Consider the following 19,642-nt stretch of genomic DNA (forward strand, 5'->3'; position numbering starts at 1 on the left):
CTGTGGTATACTTTGTCAACATTCACCTCTTCAGTATGAGCATTCCGCTTGCAATATTTTGATGATGGTAATTGGGATGAAATGCTGTTAACGTCGTCTCTTTCGCCATTCGTATGGAGAGAGTTAAGGTTCGAATCACGGTAACGGCGCCTGGTGGGTAAAGGGTGGAGATTTTTCTGATCTCCTAGGTCAACATATGTGCAGACCTGCCAGTGCCTTCACCCCCTTCGTGTGTACACGCAAGCAGAACATCAAATACGCACGCTAAAGATCCTGTAACCAATGTCAGCGTTCGGTGGGTTATAGAGACATGAAAATACCCAGTATGCATGAACCATGACAGAGTCATTGGCAAGGCGACGTTGGCCGTGAAACAAAAAGAAGAACCTATCTCAGGAACAATAACTCTTCTCAAGAGTTGCTCTGACTGGCATGGACACAGACACTACAGCCGATGTTGTGGCAAGAGCACAGCCCTGAAAACTCTCATAACTTAAGCGCATCAGCCAATAGGAAGTTAAAGTTCACCAGCATATGTATATGGTCTCAGTGGTAGGCATATATCAGGAGATTGTCATAAACTTACATTTGGACCAACAGCAAAGTGAGAGATGTATGATCAGTGCTTTCTCCACTACAATAGACCGCTGGATAGTTCTGTGCTTACATGACTCATAGAGGCATGTCACATATTTTGTACTAAGTTGATTGGCTCTCCAACATTGTGAGCAACAAAGACTATCGAGAGAGGAGGAACGTGCGAAATAGCAGCCTTCTTTTTTCAGCATTTTGCTTCATTTGAAAATTAAAAATGTATTGTGCATACAATGGCACTTCATAATACAGAGTGTGGTTGTAGCAATGGAGGCTTCCAACTGAAGAAATGGAGGATAGCACAAGTTTGCTGCTTTTGTTTGTGTCGATTGCCTTTGGTATTACTCCTGATTTCGAGTGAAAGATAGATGTGTATGTACAAGATTCAAGATGGCTGCGGAACTCTCCAGCAGTCTATTGGAAATCATTGACATCTTTGGACTATGACTCTAAAACGACGAGGCAAGATTGCAGTGGCTTTTAGTGCAGCAGCCTTGGGTGCCAGTCGGCCTTTTGGGACCATCCTAATACTGACTGTTCAAAAGGCCTCTTGGCTAGGAGGGTTGGTACTAACTTGGGCAAGACACTGTACACTATAACTGAATTCTAGCCCAGCTAATCAGGACAACAGTTGTCTGCTGTTCTGATGGTTATACATGTGTAATTGGACATGACTGACTATAGTATAACACAATGGCATCTCCAGCTGCCAGAAATAAATGTAATGACAGGGCTCTCAATTGATGTGAAGAATCTCACACAAAAAAGTAAAATTATTTTTAACTGGCAATTTATTGTGAATGTTTTTACAATTGGGGCAATTTAGAGGTTAGAACCTTGGAATTGGATATTCAGTCATACTCTTAGGGTTTTGAGGTTGACTGACTGTCCTGGTATAAGGGCCAGATTAGCTAAGGGTGGAGTTTTTTTTCCAATTTCACAGACCAGCATAATAATTTATACAGATAGCTAGTGCCTTGATATATAATGTCATTTGTGTCCACATGGAGAAGTTGACATTCACCATTTAACTCTCCTGTAACTTAAAAGCAATGTAAGTTTTTGGAAAAGGGGTAGAACTAGAAGGTGAGCAACATGAACACACCCATTATGTATTCCATGAAAGCTAATCATATAAATGGAAGTTGAAGACCATCTGTGCCAGAAATTGTATTTCACCCTCAAACGTTTAAGCAGTGATGTTGCTTCACTCAGAAATCTGTTAAATTTGTCCACCTGTAAGATAACTGTAACATTGTTGCCTAATCATCTGTACAGTGAGCAAAGGTTCCAGTGGTCAGCTAAACTGGCAACATTGCAAATTAATAAAGTGAAGCATAACTGTCATAAGCCAATAACAGCAGCAAGCTCCACAGAACAACATCAAAAACAAGAAACCTAACAACAAAGAACTGACACAACATTAAACTTCAGACAGTCACAGATGAAAAAAAAGATCTGGTGACATCAGTAATGATTGGTACACCCAGTAAGCCTTGTCTTTGGACTTTTATGGGTCCTTTTCAAAGATGGTGCTATTTTGTTGGCCAAAAGTGAAACCTGCAGATCATTTATCAAGTGTATTGAATTAGGTCTGCTTGATACATAGATCATGATTTTGCTGTATGTGGATATTGTTATCAGCAGAACTGGTGTTGATTCCAGTATGATCAGAAATAGAATTACTGAAAAATATTGATCATAATTATCCTTTTTAATTGGTTCTTTCCTGTAGTCTTGAACCTTGTGGGCACCACACCACTGATGACCCGGAAACCAGTTGCTGTTTTGTCCATCTATCCCAGTTGTTATATTTCTCTCAGGATGTCACACAGACTCATGCCTGTTCCTTATGGGGTAATGTCCTTCCATCTCTTCTCAGTCTGCCTCTTCTCCTTCTCAGCGCCGCATATAAATTGTGCATTTTTCTGTTTTAAGGTGTGAAGTCAGTTGGGCATGACTGCCCCAGAGGCCATTCCTGAGATCTGTGCAAATCGGAGAGAAAATGGGGGAAGGAAAGTGAAAAGGGGTGAAACTTAGGTGTGAAGTCGCGACAGTAGCTGTTGAGACACTACTGCGGATGTTTTTGAAGGCAAAATTGGAAAAAAAAAAAAAAAAGAAAAAAAAAAGAAGAAAAAACCAACTCTGTCATGATGATGATGAAAGACCCATTTCTGATTTGTTCTGTGTTGATGGAACAAAGTCTTGTGCCAAACATTATGTGTCACTTAGATCGGGCTGAGTCAGCTCTGATGAAATGTAGATGTTTTGAATAAAAAACAACAAACAAATGTGCTTTGATTTAAAAACACAACAAACAAACAAACATGCTTTAGATTAAAAACAACAAACAAAAAATTATTTACCGCTGTGCTTAGGAGCCAGCTGATGTTCCCATGGCTCAGGAGGACACACACACACACACACACACACACACATTGATATACATGTGTACATAACACCCCCACCCCATACAGAAACATACAGACACACACACACACACACACACACACACAAACATGCTTTGAATTAAAAACAACAAACAAACAATTATTTACTGCTGTCCTTGGGAGCAGACTGATGTTCCCATGGCACACACACACACACACACACACACACACACTGGTATACACATGTACATAACACCCCCACCCCATACAGAAACACACACATGCATGCACTTGTGTGCACTCACACACACATAAACACACACACAGACACACTGTCTCATGTGTGTCCCTGTCTAGCCATTCCTCACTTAATGCAACAAAAACTGCAACATTGGACAATGCTTTTTTTCTCCTGGAATTACATCAGCCTATATATGCAGTTAGTATGTCATTTAGATCTGGGATCAAGAGTTGAAGCTCCAAAGATCTGCATTAAGAGCAGAAAATGTTTTGTTTAAGACCAGATTATTGGCTTCTAGGAAACAGTTATTTTTTGTGTGTGTTTATTTGTCATTAAAAAAAAAGAAGAAGGAAATACTGACCCCTGCAGAACAATAACACATTGGTGATTGCACTGTTATTGAGGATTATAAACATTTTAACATTTTTTTCCATTTTGCAAGTGCAATACAATGCTTTATTCTGTTTGTTTCAGGGAACTACCAGTATTCACAGTATGAGACGGCTGCACAATTTGACTCTAGGATGAATGCCTGTTCATCCGGCCAAGCTCAACAGTCCCAAAATGTGATGCCTCAGCAGTCAGGGATGTTTTCTCAGCAGTCTGGTATGCAGCCACAACAGACTGGTGTGATGGGGCAGCAGTCAGGCCCAATGTCCCATCAGCCTGGTATGTCACAGCAGTCTCATCAGACTGGTACCATGCCCCAGCAGTATGGTATGATGTCCCAGCAATCTGGTATCATGTCCCAGCAGTCTGTTACGATGTCCCAGCAGTCTGGTACGATGTCCCAGCAGTCTGGCATTATGTCTCAGCAGTCTGGTTTGTCCATGGACATGCAGCAGTCCAGTAACATGTGGATACCTCCGCAGTCAAATGCTATGATGAGTGGCTCAAACAACATGAACTTCTCCCAGCAGGGAACCAACAACTTCGGCAACCTTGACAGTTACTCCCAGCAGTCAAACAGCTTTGGATTAACTTCTGACAGCTACATCACTGGACAAAACCAGTCTGATTCACAGCAGTATATAAACATGAATCAGCAACCAGTTTCAGGCTACAACCAGAGGGGCTCTGACTATCAGCAAGGCAGAAACTATGGTGGAGGAATGTCAGATTTTCAGGACAACAACTCTGTGTATCAGCAAGATAACTTTGGACATGGAAACAGTTATGGATATCAACAAAGCAACTACAGAAACAACAACCCACCCTCCTTTCAACAGGGTGGGCAGAATACCATGAACCAGCAAAGAAACATGGGTTCACAATATGGACAAGAGAGTATGAGGAGTTCCACAAAGCCACAAACTGCAGGCTATCAGCAAGGAAACAGAGCCTCATCTCAGCCAAACACCAGAAATGCAACAGACATGAATGACCCATTGAATGACTTCTACTCCGAGATTGGAAGTTTTGTTGAGGAGACTGGCCCTAATTTTCAGCATCAACCTCTTCCAGGATCCAACAACTCTGGGTTTGGTCAACATTCCAACATGGGACAGAATCGGCAGGAAGTCAGCAGTCAGATGGGATCATGGAAACCAAGAATGGATAATGGAAACGTAGCAAAAGGTGTTCAGAACCGATTACCGGATGGGTCTACACCAGGTCAGACACGGGAGGGCAGCAAACCAGACTTTGCTGATGAAGACACAGAATACTGCAAACTTTGCAATGTGTACTTTACATCAGCACCGGTACGTGAACCACTGGCTTAGAGCACTTGATATAATTTGCAAGATTTGAAGACACGCTCAGTAACCCATTGTTCAGAGAGCAGCATTCAGCTTCAAATTTTCAAGATTGCTCTGTGCCTTTTAAAGCAGAATCTTGGAAAATTTTAATGATAATAATAATGGGTTTTCTTTTCTTTGTTTTAGCAACAAGCAGGCATATTCAGTACTTTTGCCGTCCTATACATTTTGCATATATCTCAGCTACTTTTAATTTGCAGTCAGCTACACTGCAGTTCCATTTCTTGTTAGATCCTAATGTGAATGTCAAAGCCATTCACTTCTGAATAGACAAAAACAAAACAAAAACAAAACAAAACAAAACAAAAAAACAACAACCCCTAACCTTCCACCAACTACCCCTTCCCCCAGATAATTATGAAGAAATAAAAAAAGAAAAAGAAAAAAGGATGGAGTGCTAAAGAACAACAAAGATATTAAACCATAAATCATGTTTCGAAGATGTTTGCTTTGAACATATGAAAGTGATATGAAACAAAATCACCCAAATCACATTTTGTATTTTTGCAGTTTTTTTTAAAGCATTCTTTTTAACAGTGAAGCAATGAAAGAAATTTAATTTTCAAAATTGTGAGGAAGATTATGAATTTTTATTTTTGAAGAAAGAAGAAAAGAAGGCCATTTGAAGTATATTAAATATTTACCTGCTAAAATAGTCTGCTTTGATTATTCTTTCTGAATATTAGTTTTTATGCAAGCCTTTTTTTTTTCATTCAAACTTCAATTAAAACATTCATTGTTTCAGCTTCAGTCAGGAACCCTTCCAACTAAAAACAGGGCTATGAAAAAAAGACAGTTTAACAAATAGAAGTAAAGAACACAGTGGCTGTTGATACAGATTCCAAGGAATCTTGGTGTCATGCTCATTCCATTAATTTTTGTTCCTTTGTGTTTTAATCTTTTGAATATATCTTCTTTTTATTAGAGAATATATAGGATTTCAATATTGTTGACGCAGGGAATTAACTACCACCACAGTCAACGCTGTCTTCGGTTATTATTATTATTATTATTTATGGTTATATATTTATATGTGTGTGTGCAATATATTTTACTTTCCTCAGATGTATGCCTTCCACGTGAGAGGTTTGGCTCATGCTCAACGCTTGATGGCAGCAGAGGCAGGAAAAGACAGAAAAGCAGTTGAAAAGCCATTCATTATCTCAGGGAAGAACTACACTCAAACAGGTATGTGACTATCAGTGATGGAAACAGGATTTCTCTGTGGATATGTTTTAAGAATACTGATTACTGTTATAGTACTAACATATCATTTATATATTATTTTAACATAGAGTTTTAACTGTCATTATATATTCTTGAATTTTTTTTTTTTTTTTTTTAAAGATTATGACTAAGGATTTGTGCATATAGTTTGATATGATTGTTGTTGAATAGTTTATAACAATATTGTGTGAAAACAAAATTCAGAACCTGTGCTCATATATTTCAAAATGGTAACCATTTGCAGTCCCAACAATTCCCTGGTTGCACAACCATACACATTGTTGTAAAATGTAACTGAATATGGGGTGAAAAAATGCTTGAAGCTGCTTGTGTTGTGGATATTATCTTCCAAAAACTGATCTAATTCTTTGGATGTGATCTCAAGAAAGCTGAATTAACTTGGTTTTCTGATTCTGTTAAAATTCAGCTTGTTTTGGATATGTTCACTTGGCAGTGATTGTTGTTTTCCAGTTCCGCAAGAGCCAGTCAAGAAGCAGGATGACGCAGGAAAGCAGACAGAAGAAGGTTCAGCTGAAACAGCCTTCAGCGCTGGTTGCTACTGTGAAGTAAGTAACGTTGTTTTGATTTTAGTTCTGTTGATTTTAATATTCTACGATGGAACACAGGAATAGAATTAAAGAGGAAAAAAGCATATGCGACTCACTGTGTGTGTGTGTCTGCATATTTGAGTGTTTTTGTGATGATGATATGATCTGGATACTATGATAAGATATTGTGAGTTATCATACAGAGTGTAATTGGCTGTTGCTGCTTACAGATAATAAGAATAGACATTTCAAGCTTTCTGACTGGTAGCTATTGGGACATATCAGCTTTAAAATGTAACTGAAAAATCCTGAAATGATGCAGATGTATATATCTGTCATGGGGCAAATAGCAATGCATTTTACATGACGTATATAGATGGCATTAAACACTGAAGAGCTTAAAAGAAAAAATAGTATTAGAGGTCATTTGGCTAGGACTGTTGGACATGTAATATTTGTACAGCATGATTAAGCGTTTTTGGCCCATATTTGATAACTGTTGGATGAAGTGATATTTAGTAACCATTGTGAGTATTGTTTCAAATGAATGTGATCATGAGAGTAGTCCAGATGATATTGAATAAGTGTTATGAAAAGTTATCACTGTACAGTTAATTTAATTACACATAGGCTAATTATTCTCCATTTCTTGACTGATCAGACTAGTTTTTAAGCCACTGCTGATAAGTGATTTTGTTGCTGATCTTTACTATGACAGATTTGCTCTTTCAGGTTTGTGACATTCATGTCAATAGTGAACGAATGCTGTGGCGACACTACCAAGGCAAGAAACATCTCAAGGTATGCCTCTGTGTGTGTGTGTGTGTGTGTGTGTGTGTGCGTGTGTGTGTTTTAATCGTCTAGATTATTATGAGTTCAGAGTAAAGTGAGAGGTATGTGTTCTGTGTGAGCATGTTGACTCCAACGCTTTATTCTGATAGTTTTGAGGAAAAGTAATTGTTTTTTGTTTTCTTCAGTTATAAATGCTTGTCAGAAGGGAGAAAAACAGATCAGATGAATTTGTAGAATGTTTTAATGTTAAAAGGAAAAAAAGATCAAAGCATATTCTTTTTTACATGCAGGATGGTTGATCATTTCAAGTGGTTTTTAGATCACTTGTTTCACTTTGAACAGAAATATTCTCTGTAAATATATATAGTTCGAAAAAATATCATTTCAATATTTCAGTTTAATCATCATTAGACAAAAACAAAATAAAGTATCTGAACAATACATAAAAATAAACTTGACATCAGCATTAACATAAATAAACTTTATAAGCAGGAAAAGACAGAACGAAAAGCAGGTGGAAACAAAAACAAACAGAAAAAAAAGAAAAAGAAAAAAGCAACTAACAAAAACAGAAATTGCCCATGTTTGATATAAACCATGTTGTCAGCTGGTGTGCTAGCCAGTGTCAGTTGCTGAAATATGCACATAAACATTTCGTACATGTATGTATACAAACATACACAGACACATTCACACACACACACACACACACACACACACACACAGACACATATATATATATATATATATATATATATATATATATATATATATATATAACATACACAGACATATTCACACACACACACACACCACACACACACACACACACACACACACACACACACACACACACACACACACATATATATATATATATATATATATATATATATATATATATATATATATATATATATATATATATATGTGTGTGTGTGTGTGTATACACTATGCATATTTGTCTTCATATTTAAGGTTTCATTGTTCTACTTTTCCTCCTTTAAAAAAAAAATACTATGTCTTGATTTAATGATAATAATAATAATAATAATTATATACAAATTTGCCAGAATTGGTAATGAATAATTACCAAGACAGTTATGAGGACTGTTACTTGAATACAGTTGTCATTCTGTGAAATGTAACATGTAATGATTTAAAAGCACAATGTGACAAAGTGCATCACCATTTCTACACTGCATCATTTTATAGACAGTTTATTGGTTGATATAGGAAGTCATAAATGCCTTTCACTCTTAACCTACTAATCTTTTCCACTGTTTTCAACTACAGGCATTGAAAGCTGTGGAGAAAGGAGGTGAGTAATTTTGTTTTGACATTGAGTGAAAGCAAGTTAGTCACTTGAGCGATGTGCTCCATGTCACGTACCTCATTGTACCAATTGAAATGGCCTTTTATTAATGGCATGGTTTGTACTTTTGAGTTACTATTTGGGAATTGTGCAGCTTGCTATTGTGCTTTTGTTTTAAAGTATCTGAGCAGTAAAGTTTTTAAAGTCATGGAGATAATGAGTACATGTGAAAGGCTTGACAGATTCAAATGCTGATTGATGTAGCCAGGACTGCCTGGCTTCGTTGTTCATTTGTAATGTTTGTTCACATCCCGACACGATTTTTCAGTTGAACAGTTTATTTATACCTTGAGGAAAACGTATACTTGTGATCAACCTTTGCAGTTTGTTTAACATTTTGTCAGATTCATAAATTCTGTTGCTATTTTGTAAGAGTTCTAGGTTTTGTTTTTCATGTTTTATTTTTTTACAAACAAAATGATTTCCTGCTCTTAGTGTGTCATCTTGCCTGCATGTGTGTGTGTGTGTGTGTGTGTGTGTCTGTGTCTGTGAAGTGTTATGCAAGCATTTGGAGTTTTTGTTCATATATATTTGTTAACTCAGAGGATAAGGAATGCATCGAGTACAAGTTGAAGGGCATCTGGTGAAATATAAATGTGATGTCAACATATTTGGTATTATTTTTCAAAGACATACAATGTTGTAAGTATCTATTTGACCTAGTAACCCTGGTGAATGTTTATGCACCTGCACATGTGTGCCCACAGACTTGGATGCACCTACACATAGACTGTTGTGGGTTTTTTTTTTGTGTTTTTCCTCCATCTTGTGTGTTATTTTTATTTTTGTATGTTCTCTTTGGCACAGAGCTGAAGCTGAAACCTGTCTCTCAGAGGCCAGTTGATCCAAACATCCAGAAAGCTGTTGCGCTTATGGAAGCCCGCATCCCAAATGATGAAGTCAGCTCTCTGAATTTTGCTTTTGATACTGTGCCTGAAGAAGAACCTATTGTGGGTAAGTTCAGTTTATATATGGATATACATATGTATGTATGTATGTATAGAAGGGAGACACACACACACACACACACACACACACACACACACACACACTGTCACTCACTCACTCTCTCACACATTCCTAATATCTTGTCTGGTGATGGACATAGATACAGTAACACTCACACACACACACACACACACACACACACACACACACACACACACACAGACCACACCAAACACACATCACCATACACACACACATTTCGCCATTCCATACTGTAACGTTGTGTTGCAGTTGAAATGTCCTGGTTTGAATTACAGTTGGGTACGCTGGAAATTGGTTTGTAGGCGGTCAGCATTATCATGTGCACACTTTGAATATTGTTTCTATTACAAGTAAGTCTTTCTTTTCTTTTCTTTTGCTCAGTTTGAAGGCAGTCAGCATTTACTATCATATGCACACTTTGAATATTGTTTCAATTACGAGTAGTCTTCTTTTTTTCATCAATTGTTTTTTCAATGTTGATCACTGAAGTTGTGTAATTTTTATGCTTGATTTGGTTTGTTCCAGGCCTGGGGTTCCTGGTGGAAAGCATGGAGAACATGATGCAGGTGATAGAGTGTGAGCTTTGCAAGACGAAGGGTAACCTGAACAACATGGTGCAGCACGTTCTGGGCCAGAAACACAGACTGCAGTATCTGGTATGTGCTGCTGTGGCTTCCTATCGCTGATTCAGTAAGGTTTTTTTTTCTTTTTTTTTCCTTGCACTGGCCCACAGTACATATCTGAATTTGTTCAGCATAATGTTGCATCCTTTTATTGTGATCATCTACCTACTTGCATGTTCTCTTGTATCAAATTTGTCATGCTGAAACAGTAGCAGTTCAAACCTGATGTGATAACCTGTTATGGGTGTGTATGTGTCCATGGATTGGAAGACTTAATCATTAACATTTTTCATTCAAAATCATAAGCATTTTCCATTAAAACTTTTGCTTTTTTAAAGTCTTGGAAATTTTCTTACTCACATTTCTTTATATGCAGAGATGTGAATGGTTACCTGACATCAGCCAGGAAAGGTTTAAAACAGCAGGAGAGGAGCTCTAGACACAGTGAATACAAATTTAATTACACATACTTAACCATGACCCAGCTAGTGCAGACTCCGGCAGGGGTCTGACATTCCTGTCCTGTGCAAACTACTATCCGCCTATGCAGAGAAAATGAAAGTACTACGGCTGATAACCTCCAGGAAGTAGGTAACCTCCCGTTTGTCCCGCTAGCTAGCGCCCTCTTTTTCCGGCAGCCATCATGAATTCACTGCCCCTGTGGCTGTAGATTAAGGGATCTAACCATTGACCTTTTTCTATGTGCAGAAAGTCCGTGACCGTGAGCGTTATTTCAGCATCAACAAGCTGAACAAGAAACAGGTGCAGGCTGAGGATGCACGGGTATTGTGTTTGGAGCTGGAGAAAGAGGAAGGGCGTGGGACAGCCAGGTACAGTGGACCTCCTCGGAGAATTCCCAGGGACCATGAGCGTCGACTGATGGGCAGAGCTATCACACCTCCGCCTGCCCACCTGCTGAGGTACAGGGAGCAGCAGAATGTGATGTAAGTGGACTGGTCATCCCTGCATTGTTTTATGGCATTCCTTGCTTCGTCATTTGTGGAGTGCTGTTGTGTTATTTCTGAGAATTGTTGTCAGTATATAAGTTAAAATTATAAGCACCACATACCATTTTGATGATGATGATATGGATACTCAAATAGTGCCTGCCCTTGGTCAGAGACCAAGCTCTAAGTGCTTTACGAACATAGAGTCCAACAGCTACCTTGGTAGACTGGAGCTGCCTTTGTGTTATTCAGTCAGGTTTCAGTTGCACACACACACACACACACACACACACACTTGCACTGACATGTAACTTATTATGTGTATGACCTTTTTACGCTGCCATATAGGTAGCCACCCTGTGTCGTTCAGTCAGGTGTCAGTCATGTGTGCGCACGCACGTACACATGCATGCACACATGCACACACACCCCATCCCCCCCCACACACTCTTACACAGACATGTAACTTTTTATGTGTATGACCTTTTCACCCTGCCATGCTCAGTTTTCAGGGATGTGCATGCTGGGTATATTCAGGTTCCCATAACCCACAGAACCCTCATATGGAGTACAGGATCTTGAAAGTGTGTATTTGATCTTCCTCGTGTATACACACATGAAGGGGTTAAAGCACTAGCAGGTCTGCACATATGTGTGCCTGCCAAGTGTGCTGAAACCGGGGATATCGAAGTCTGGAAACTTGGGCAAGAATCCAGCACTCTAACCATTCGACCACTGCACTCATCTATGCGTTTTTGCAAACAAAATGCTTCACCTAGATAGATTAGTGTGTATTACTGAAAGTATGTATTTTACATGAATTGTATTAATACATATGCTAGATAGATTAGTGTGTATTACTGAAAGTATATACTTTACATGAATTGTATGAATACATATGTTCAGTGTGTCTCATTCATGTCCTGGTCAGCCTCCTTTCTGAGGTTAGTCTTTGGGCAACCCTTGGAGAAAAATGAACAGACCTGGATTTGGATGTTGTTTCCCTTGATGATTTCAAGTTTGGTCTTGAGGCATAATGGGCGTTATTTCCCTTGATTGTGTCTGTCTTGGTTCAGGGTTATAACATTGTTATGCCTTTATGGACATGTGTTCAAGACAAGAAAGTCCTTGTGATGCTGGCGGCCAAACTAGTGAGGGAATAATTTGTTTATTGAACATATTTTTTTCTTTTACTTCTGGCATTTTTCGATTTCTCTATTTTTCTGATGTCACATCATGTTTATACATTGTTGTCAGGTGGTATGTTTTAGAAATAGCAAATTTAATCTGGTCCTTCTTTGTGAAAATCAATCTATGCATTAATAAACAAACAAAAAACATTTTTTTGACACAGTTCCTTGATTTTTATGTTACAGGTCAGAATCAGAGAAAAGACTTGCTGTAGAGTCCTTAAAACGTACTCTCCTAGATGACTTCCACAAACGAAATATTGACCCAGACACTGCTACAAAAATCCTGAACAGTCGAATGGAGCTTCTTGCTGAATATGAAAAGCGTGGGGTGCCCTTTGTGGTCGCAAGAGAGCGTGTCATTGAAGAAGAAGAAAGATGGAACTTGCTTCTTGAATTCGAACGCCAGGTTTTGAGCTTTGATGAAGCAGAACAGCGTATTGATCACAGGTTTGAGTTAATGAAAATGTATGAAAAGAATGGTTACCCAAGAGAAGAAGCAAGAAGAAAAGTTCTGGATGATGAAGTCATTTACGACTTCAAACGTGACTTTGTGCGACTTGGGCTGCAGCGGGAACAAGCTCAGAAACTTGCTGAAAAGAGGTTGTGGATGTTGGAACATTTGCACTACCAGGGTTTGTCACCAGAGGATGCCAGTGAAAAGGTGGTCATTGTTGAACGGGAGCTGAAAAGATTCTTGCGTACCATGTTTGAGGAGGACAGACGAGGCAGAAGTCGAGATTCAGAGAGAGTTCAGTGGATGGTAGCTGGAGAAGAGCTGGAAAATTATATTGTGCAGAGCAGCCGAGAGCTAGGTTTGAGTGTTGACCAGACAGAAGATCAAGTGAGTCTGGCTCTGGAAGCCTTTGATAGATACAGACAACGCAGAATCCCCGCTGATGAAGCCAAGTGCCGGGTACTTGTGGATGATTTGCCCATCCCTCGACAGCCAGTCGAGAGAGCCCCCATTTGTATGGAAGCAGAATCTGCCAGTGATCCTGGGTCACAGGCTGACATCACTAACCGTGTTCTCCAGTTCAAATCCAAGCTGAATGCAGTCATGCAGGCAACAGCTGACAGCACCAAAGAAGACAAAGAAACAGAGAAGAAAGAACCGGTGGTGGTTGATGAAGAAAAGCAGTTGGCAGACTATGATCAGCAGAGTCGTCTTGAAATTCAAAACCTGCTTTCGGACATGCTCAAAATGAAAGTTCCTGCTGACGAGGCCAGGAAGAGACTTGTTGCTCTCTATAAGCAGCATGAAAGCTTGAGAGAAAATCTTTTCCCTGCCAAGAAATTACAGAACAGTTCTGCCAAGGTCAGTAAGTCAGGCACCTCAGAAGAATCAAAAAAAGCTGAAGATGTACCAGCACTGGCAGAAGACCTGCCTTCTAAAGACAACCAGTCTTCAGAAAAAAAAGATGCTGCAAAACCTTCAGAAGAAAACCAGTCCTCAAAGAAGAACTCTTCCAAACCAGAAGAAAAGACTGCTGATGATGGTGAAAAAGAAGTGAAAAGTAACGGAAAGAAAACCAGTGGAGAAGTAGTGGAATCAGAAATATCAGCAGATGAGTTCAAGACTGAACGCCTAGATGAAAAACCATCAGGAGACACCTCTGAAAAGTCCTCAGACATGAAAAAATTAACAACAGCAAATGACCGGTGGAACTCATCAGTTGAACTGTTCCTTCAACAGTATGGCCTGAGCAAAGAAGAGTATCGCTCTCAGATGAGCAAGAGACGGAGCAGTGGACATGAACGGTACAGTCCATCTGATTTAAGTCCAAGGCGCAGCAGAAGCAGGAGTTTTGATCGACCCGGTCGTTCATCTGGTGCTGGAAGGGAGTCGTCTCCTCACTCATCACATTGGAGAGATTCAGACAGAGATGAGAAAAGACGAAGATCACGAAGCAGGTCAGCTGCTTCCAGATGGAGTAGAATGCTCAAGTCACGACTGCGATCCAGGTCTCCCTCTGATCATCGTAGACGTTCTTTCAGTCCAGAACACAGGGGCAGGCAGCGCAGCATGGAGAGAGAGTGGGATTCAAGATTCCCAAGAAGGTCACCAGGTCGCAGATCTCCAAAACGCAGGTCACCACCACCATTCTCTAGAATGCAGAGACCTAGATTTTCTCCTGGTCGTAGGTCGCCAAGATCTAGATTTTCTCCTGACAGAAGGTCCCCACCACGAAGAAGATCTCCTGGATGGAGATCCCCATTTGGCCGGCGATCACCAGGTCGTAGATCACCTCACAGCCGTGGACATTCCCCTGACAGATGGCGGTCATCTCCTGGGCCATCATGGGGTCGGCCTATGGACTTCAATCGCTATCCTTCACGTGGTCGCAGGCCTGGGCGTTCCAGGTCACGGGACAGGCACTACAGTCCAGGGGGCCGGGGCACTCCAGACATGAACAACAGGCCAAGGCCCAGGTGGAACAGGTACAAGTCTCCAGTGAAAGAGCCCGAGTTCAACTTTGCTGATGGTGTGTGGCCCGACGTGGATGATCCTTGGGACTGACATCATCATTGGAAGTGGTATGCAGCTGGGTTTCTGTTTCACTGGTTGACAGTGTAATACTGTAGGGGGGTTGATCACAGTGTTCATGGTTAGAAAACAAGGGTTACATGCCCATATACATGGATTATAGTTCATATTCAAACATGTATTTAAACAGGCAAATACATTAAAATGTGAACTTTGCCCAGAAGTAATAATGCAAAAAAGAGTTTGGGGTCATATTATTCCTCCACATAGAAACTTGAACAAACGACTTGTTTTATGAATATGCAGATTTCAAATCGGGAGAGAAAAAAGTGATTTGTGGTTTGCCTTTGTAATGCTGAGCAAAAGCTGCTGCATTTGTTTGTTTCATGTATTCATTCCTAATTACTTTATTCTGTATCATTTTCACTTGCAGTGTTCATCAGGAAATTTGGCAACATTGCAAAGAAAAATCTGTGAAATGGATGAAACTTAATGGATCATGTCTTCTCATACTCAGCTATGATAGGTGCTTGTTTTAAAAAAACAACAAACATGCAAAAACAAAACCAAAAAAACATGATAAAATAAATTAATATGGTGATGTTGAACCCATACTGTCCTCAGGCTCCCCTGTCAGATGATTAACAGCTGATCACTGTGCCATGGCATTGATTTTTGATCAACTATTTGTTCGTCTTTTTTATCACTCAGTCACTCATCCGCCTTACTGTGTATTTTTAGTTAGCTTTTCAAACAAATTGATTAAATGGTGAATGATTTCTGAAATGATTTGATGGTCCAGTCATTGATGAAATTCTTTATTTGTTGCTTGTTTCAGTTATCTTTGGAGTGATGTCTGCACCAAGATGGCAAGAATTGTACTGGAGCTGTTCTCTTGGCATATTTGATGTCATTCACTGTTGCACACTGTGTTTGTGTATCTACCAGGGTCTTAACTCTAATTTGCTTTTAGTGTTGTGTCCATTGATTAAAGACAGTTATTGGTGTTCTTGAGGTCTAAAGTAGATTTGATAGGAAAACATAACTTTACTGGCAGGCAACTATATCCTGTTGAGCATTTGTGTTATAGATGAATTTGTGTTTGATTCACACACACACACACACACACACACACACACACACACATCCCAGTAACAAAGACGCGAAATGTTCTGAGTGATATTCTTTTTGTTACCTTATCATGCATGGCTGTATGTGATTGAGTACGTAAATTTAGCTTCGTTCCTGTAAAGAAGGCTGAACATTAACAGGAGAAATCCAAAGTTTTTCACATAAGACAGACGCATACAGAGATCTAATCTGTCCAACATCCCTCATGCTGTTAGTGTCTCGCTGTCTCTGTCTCATGAATGTTAAGCAAAGTCAAGCCAGTGCATCCGTGTTCCCAGGTTTCTGGTTCTTGTTTTCACCTTTACAATTGTAATTGTAGCAGGATACTTGGACACGCTTCATTGTTCGCCCTTATTTGAGAGTTTGGTTGATAGTTAATTTTCATCAATAAGTATTAAAACAGCCAAGCCATACCAAATTAGATGTGTGTCAGTATTTTATGTTTTGTCTTTAGTACTGTATAATGTAAAAAGAGGTGAATAACATCACCAAGTTATACTGGTTGTTATGAAATGGGAGATATTAACATTTTTACCTGTCCACTCTTCGATGTTGAAGTCAGAAATAAAATCTACCCAAATGGGTATACCTGTTTCAAACGCAAACCCTTGTGTCGTCGTGCACTTTCATTTTCAGCCTCGCGCGAAGGACACCACACTTCATTCCGTTTACAGTTTCGAAATGCACAACTCAATACCCCCAAAGCAGCACTCCATTTTTAGACACCTTTCTAATTTGGGCAAGTTCATTTTAAAATCCTCTTCTGTAGTCGACAAACATATATATATAAAGTTAACATTTTTACCCGTTCTGGAGATTTTCACGTACGTTTTGTACTGCCGACGGGTGAAAATGTTAATTATAATATAAGAATATCGAACCAGAGATGGTGGACACGTTCGTCAGAAACAGGTTTACCCATGTGGGTAGATTTTATTTCTGACTTCAACATCGGAGAGTGGACGGGTAAAAATGTTAATATCGCCATGAAATGTTGACATAAAAGTGTAGAATTGTGCTCTTTTTGCTGAACATGGTCAGAACAGTTTTTTAGTATACCAGTCAAAACATCATTCCATTTGACTTGGGCTGAATACACCCTCAGAATATTTATATGCATGTAGTAATTGACAGTGTTCCATGTGCCTATCTTGTTTATCACTTCATAGTCTTAGTTCAAGATTTGATGCCAGTCATTAACCCAATAATGATATTCTAGTCCTTGCTCAATAAACTGACCATGTGGAAAGTGATGGTGCTATGATAATGATAAAGTTATTTTTAACTTCTGTCAAGAGTATAGTTCTGTCACTGGATGTATCAAACTTACAAGAACATAGCTTTTTCAGGCATTCTCTTAATAGGTGTTTATTTGGCAGATCTCAGATGATGTTAGATGTGTTAGGTTACAAGGTTGAGATATTGACTGGTATCAGTAGCCAAATGCGGGTGGTGTAAGAAAGTGATTAATGCAGTTAAGCTGTCTGTACATTCTCTGTGTATGTTTTTTTTTTTATTGTACACTGTGTGCATTGTCTGAACTCATCTGTTGTCTGATGATGTCATTTGATTTCCCTGAGATCTGTCCATGTTTCTGTTCTCTTCATAATCTAGAGTTGGTGGTATGTGATTTGATTGTGACTAGAATGAATGCTGGCAACTTGGTTGTACTAGATTATTTGATTATTAGACTATTGAAGAGTTAACTGACGATATCAGTATTTCTAAATGTTTTGTGGACTTGTGACCCTCCCCAGCGCTATAGCCTTTGAAAATTTTGATGAATTATCACTTTGGTGACACAATGTGAGGTGTTGCTCTTGTGCATGTGTTGTGAAAAGCAGATTGAATGTCATTGTTCTTGTTACACAAATTACCAGATTGGAGTCCAAATCATATAAAACCACTGTGACAGACTTGTGTTATGTAAATCTGTAAAAGCTATCAAGACAACAGACAATATCCATACAGAATATGATGTGCTGTTTATGTTGACATGTAAACTGTGCTGTTTATGTTGATATGTAAACTGTTTTAACCAATAGATTATGAATGGGTGAGATAAATAATGGACAACACTGAGATTGGGAATGGGTTGAAGGAGCATGGCTACTCAGTTCAGAGCAAAATGCGGAGCCTGTTAATTTTTTCCCCCTAAAAAAACCAAAAACAACGATAAAAAAGAACGAAAGTACTGGTTCACAATGTTAGTACAAGAATAATTTAATTATCCAGACACATCAGTTACAGAATAACAGAAGTTCACATAATTAAATCTTAAAATGAATAAGGGTGTGAGTATTACATTTATTACAGTTTACAGTGCACATCTACAGCTCATGTCCACTGGATTAAAGCAGACCATACTGTTATGAACCTTGTAGAGTGAGGGTCATGTTACATGTTTTCATTTGCATGGTTCATGTAGTTTAGATGTTTTCTGAGTTTGATGATAGGCATGGTGTAGACTTTTAAGTGTCTTATTTGAGTTCAATTATGTATTGACTTTTTTTTTTCTTTTTAATGTTTTTAAGCAAATATGGTGTAGCGTACACGGTCCAGTTCACATACTTTTCATGAAAATTGAACTGTCATTCCAGGTTGTCCTTATTATTTTTCTTTTAGGTTTTTTCCTGTACAAAATGATGGATTTGATGTTTACAACACTTCAGCACAGTTTTTGTTGTTTTTCCCCCATGTTTTCTGATCTTGTAATAAAATGGATTTACTGAATCTGTTTTGTGTTGGATTTTACTGTGGCTTTGATTGCAGATTGCTCATTAAGTGAACAACTATGGACAAAACGATCAACAAAATGGAAGACTTCAGCTAAACCAAATCCCCAAATATCATTTAATGTTTAATTTTTATTGATATAATTGGTTGAAGTCTATCTGGTTCTTTTAGTTGTTCAGTTGAGTCTGTTTCACGAGAATTCTGTGCAAGTAAAATTCTGCAAAGTGTTTGTTTCTTTGTTTTGGTCAGCTTGATACCTGTTTTTACCCCATATTGCAGAGTACATCTTAAGAAACTGACAAAAACCAAACGGCATTATAAATTAATTCAGAATATAAGTAAACTGCATTTTGAGTCGGTAGAGTGATAACGTCAGAAGTTTTTAAACCTTATCATGGCATTATTTAGTTAGTCAGTTGGTTTTGTACCCAGATATTACTCATATGCATTTGAATTGCATTGCTTTGAATCTGCTTCACAGCTGTGGACAGTATTATTGGTCATTCTTTGAAACAAAACAAAGAGATGCCAATGTTTCTTTAGGGAGCACATAACATCACATACATCTCCCGATAATAGGTGAATTACAAACTACACTGCAGTTTTCATC

At 38.8% G+C, this 19,642-nt stretch overlaps 1 protein-coding gene across 1 annotated transcript in view; it reads left to right on the plus strand.

Moving 5' to 3' along the window:
• Positions 1 to 19,029, plus strand: part of LOC143293608 (uncharacterized) — a 19,595-nt gene extending 566 nt beyond the window's left edge. Inside the window, exons 2-11 of the mRNA XM_076604688.1 lie at positions 3,700 to 4,928; positions 6,050 to 6,173; positions 6,684 to 6,778; positions 7,493 to 7,561; positions 8,849 to 8,873; positions 9,735 to 9,881; positions 10,443 to 10,573; positions 11,249 to 11,484; positions 12,864 to 15,215; positions 16,004 to 19,029. Coding sequence (XP_076460803.1) covers positions 3,700 to 4,928; positions 6,050 to 6,173; positions 6,684 to 6,778; positions 7,493 to 7,561; positions 8,849 to 8,873; positions 9,735 to 9,881; positions 10,443 to 10,573; positions 11,249 to 11,484; positions 12,864 to 15,198 — 4,391 coding nt within the window. The 3' untranslated portion in view covers positions 15,199 to 15,215; positions 16,004 to 19,029. The remainder of the gene's footprint in view (positions 1 to 3,699; positions 4,929 to 6,049; positions 6,174 to 6,683; positions 6,779 to 7,492; positions 7,562 to 8,848; positions 8,874 to 9,734; positions 9,882 to 10,442; positions 10,574 to 11,248; positions 11,485 to 12,863; positions 15,216 to 16,003) is intronic.
• The last annotated feature ends 613 nt before the right edge of the window (positions 19,030 to 19,642 follow it).

This window comes from Babylonia areolata, chromosome 19, assembly GCF_041734735.1.
Source record: "Babylonia areolata isolate BAREFJ2019XMU chromosome 19, ASM4173473v1, whole genome shotgun sequence".
Classification (NCBI taxonomy): Eukaryota; Metazoa; Mollusca; class Gastropoda; order Neogastropoda; family Buccinidae; genus Babylonia; species Babylonia areolata.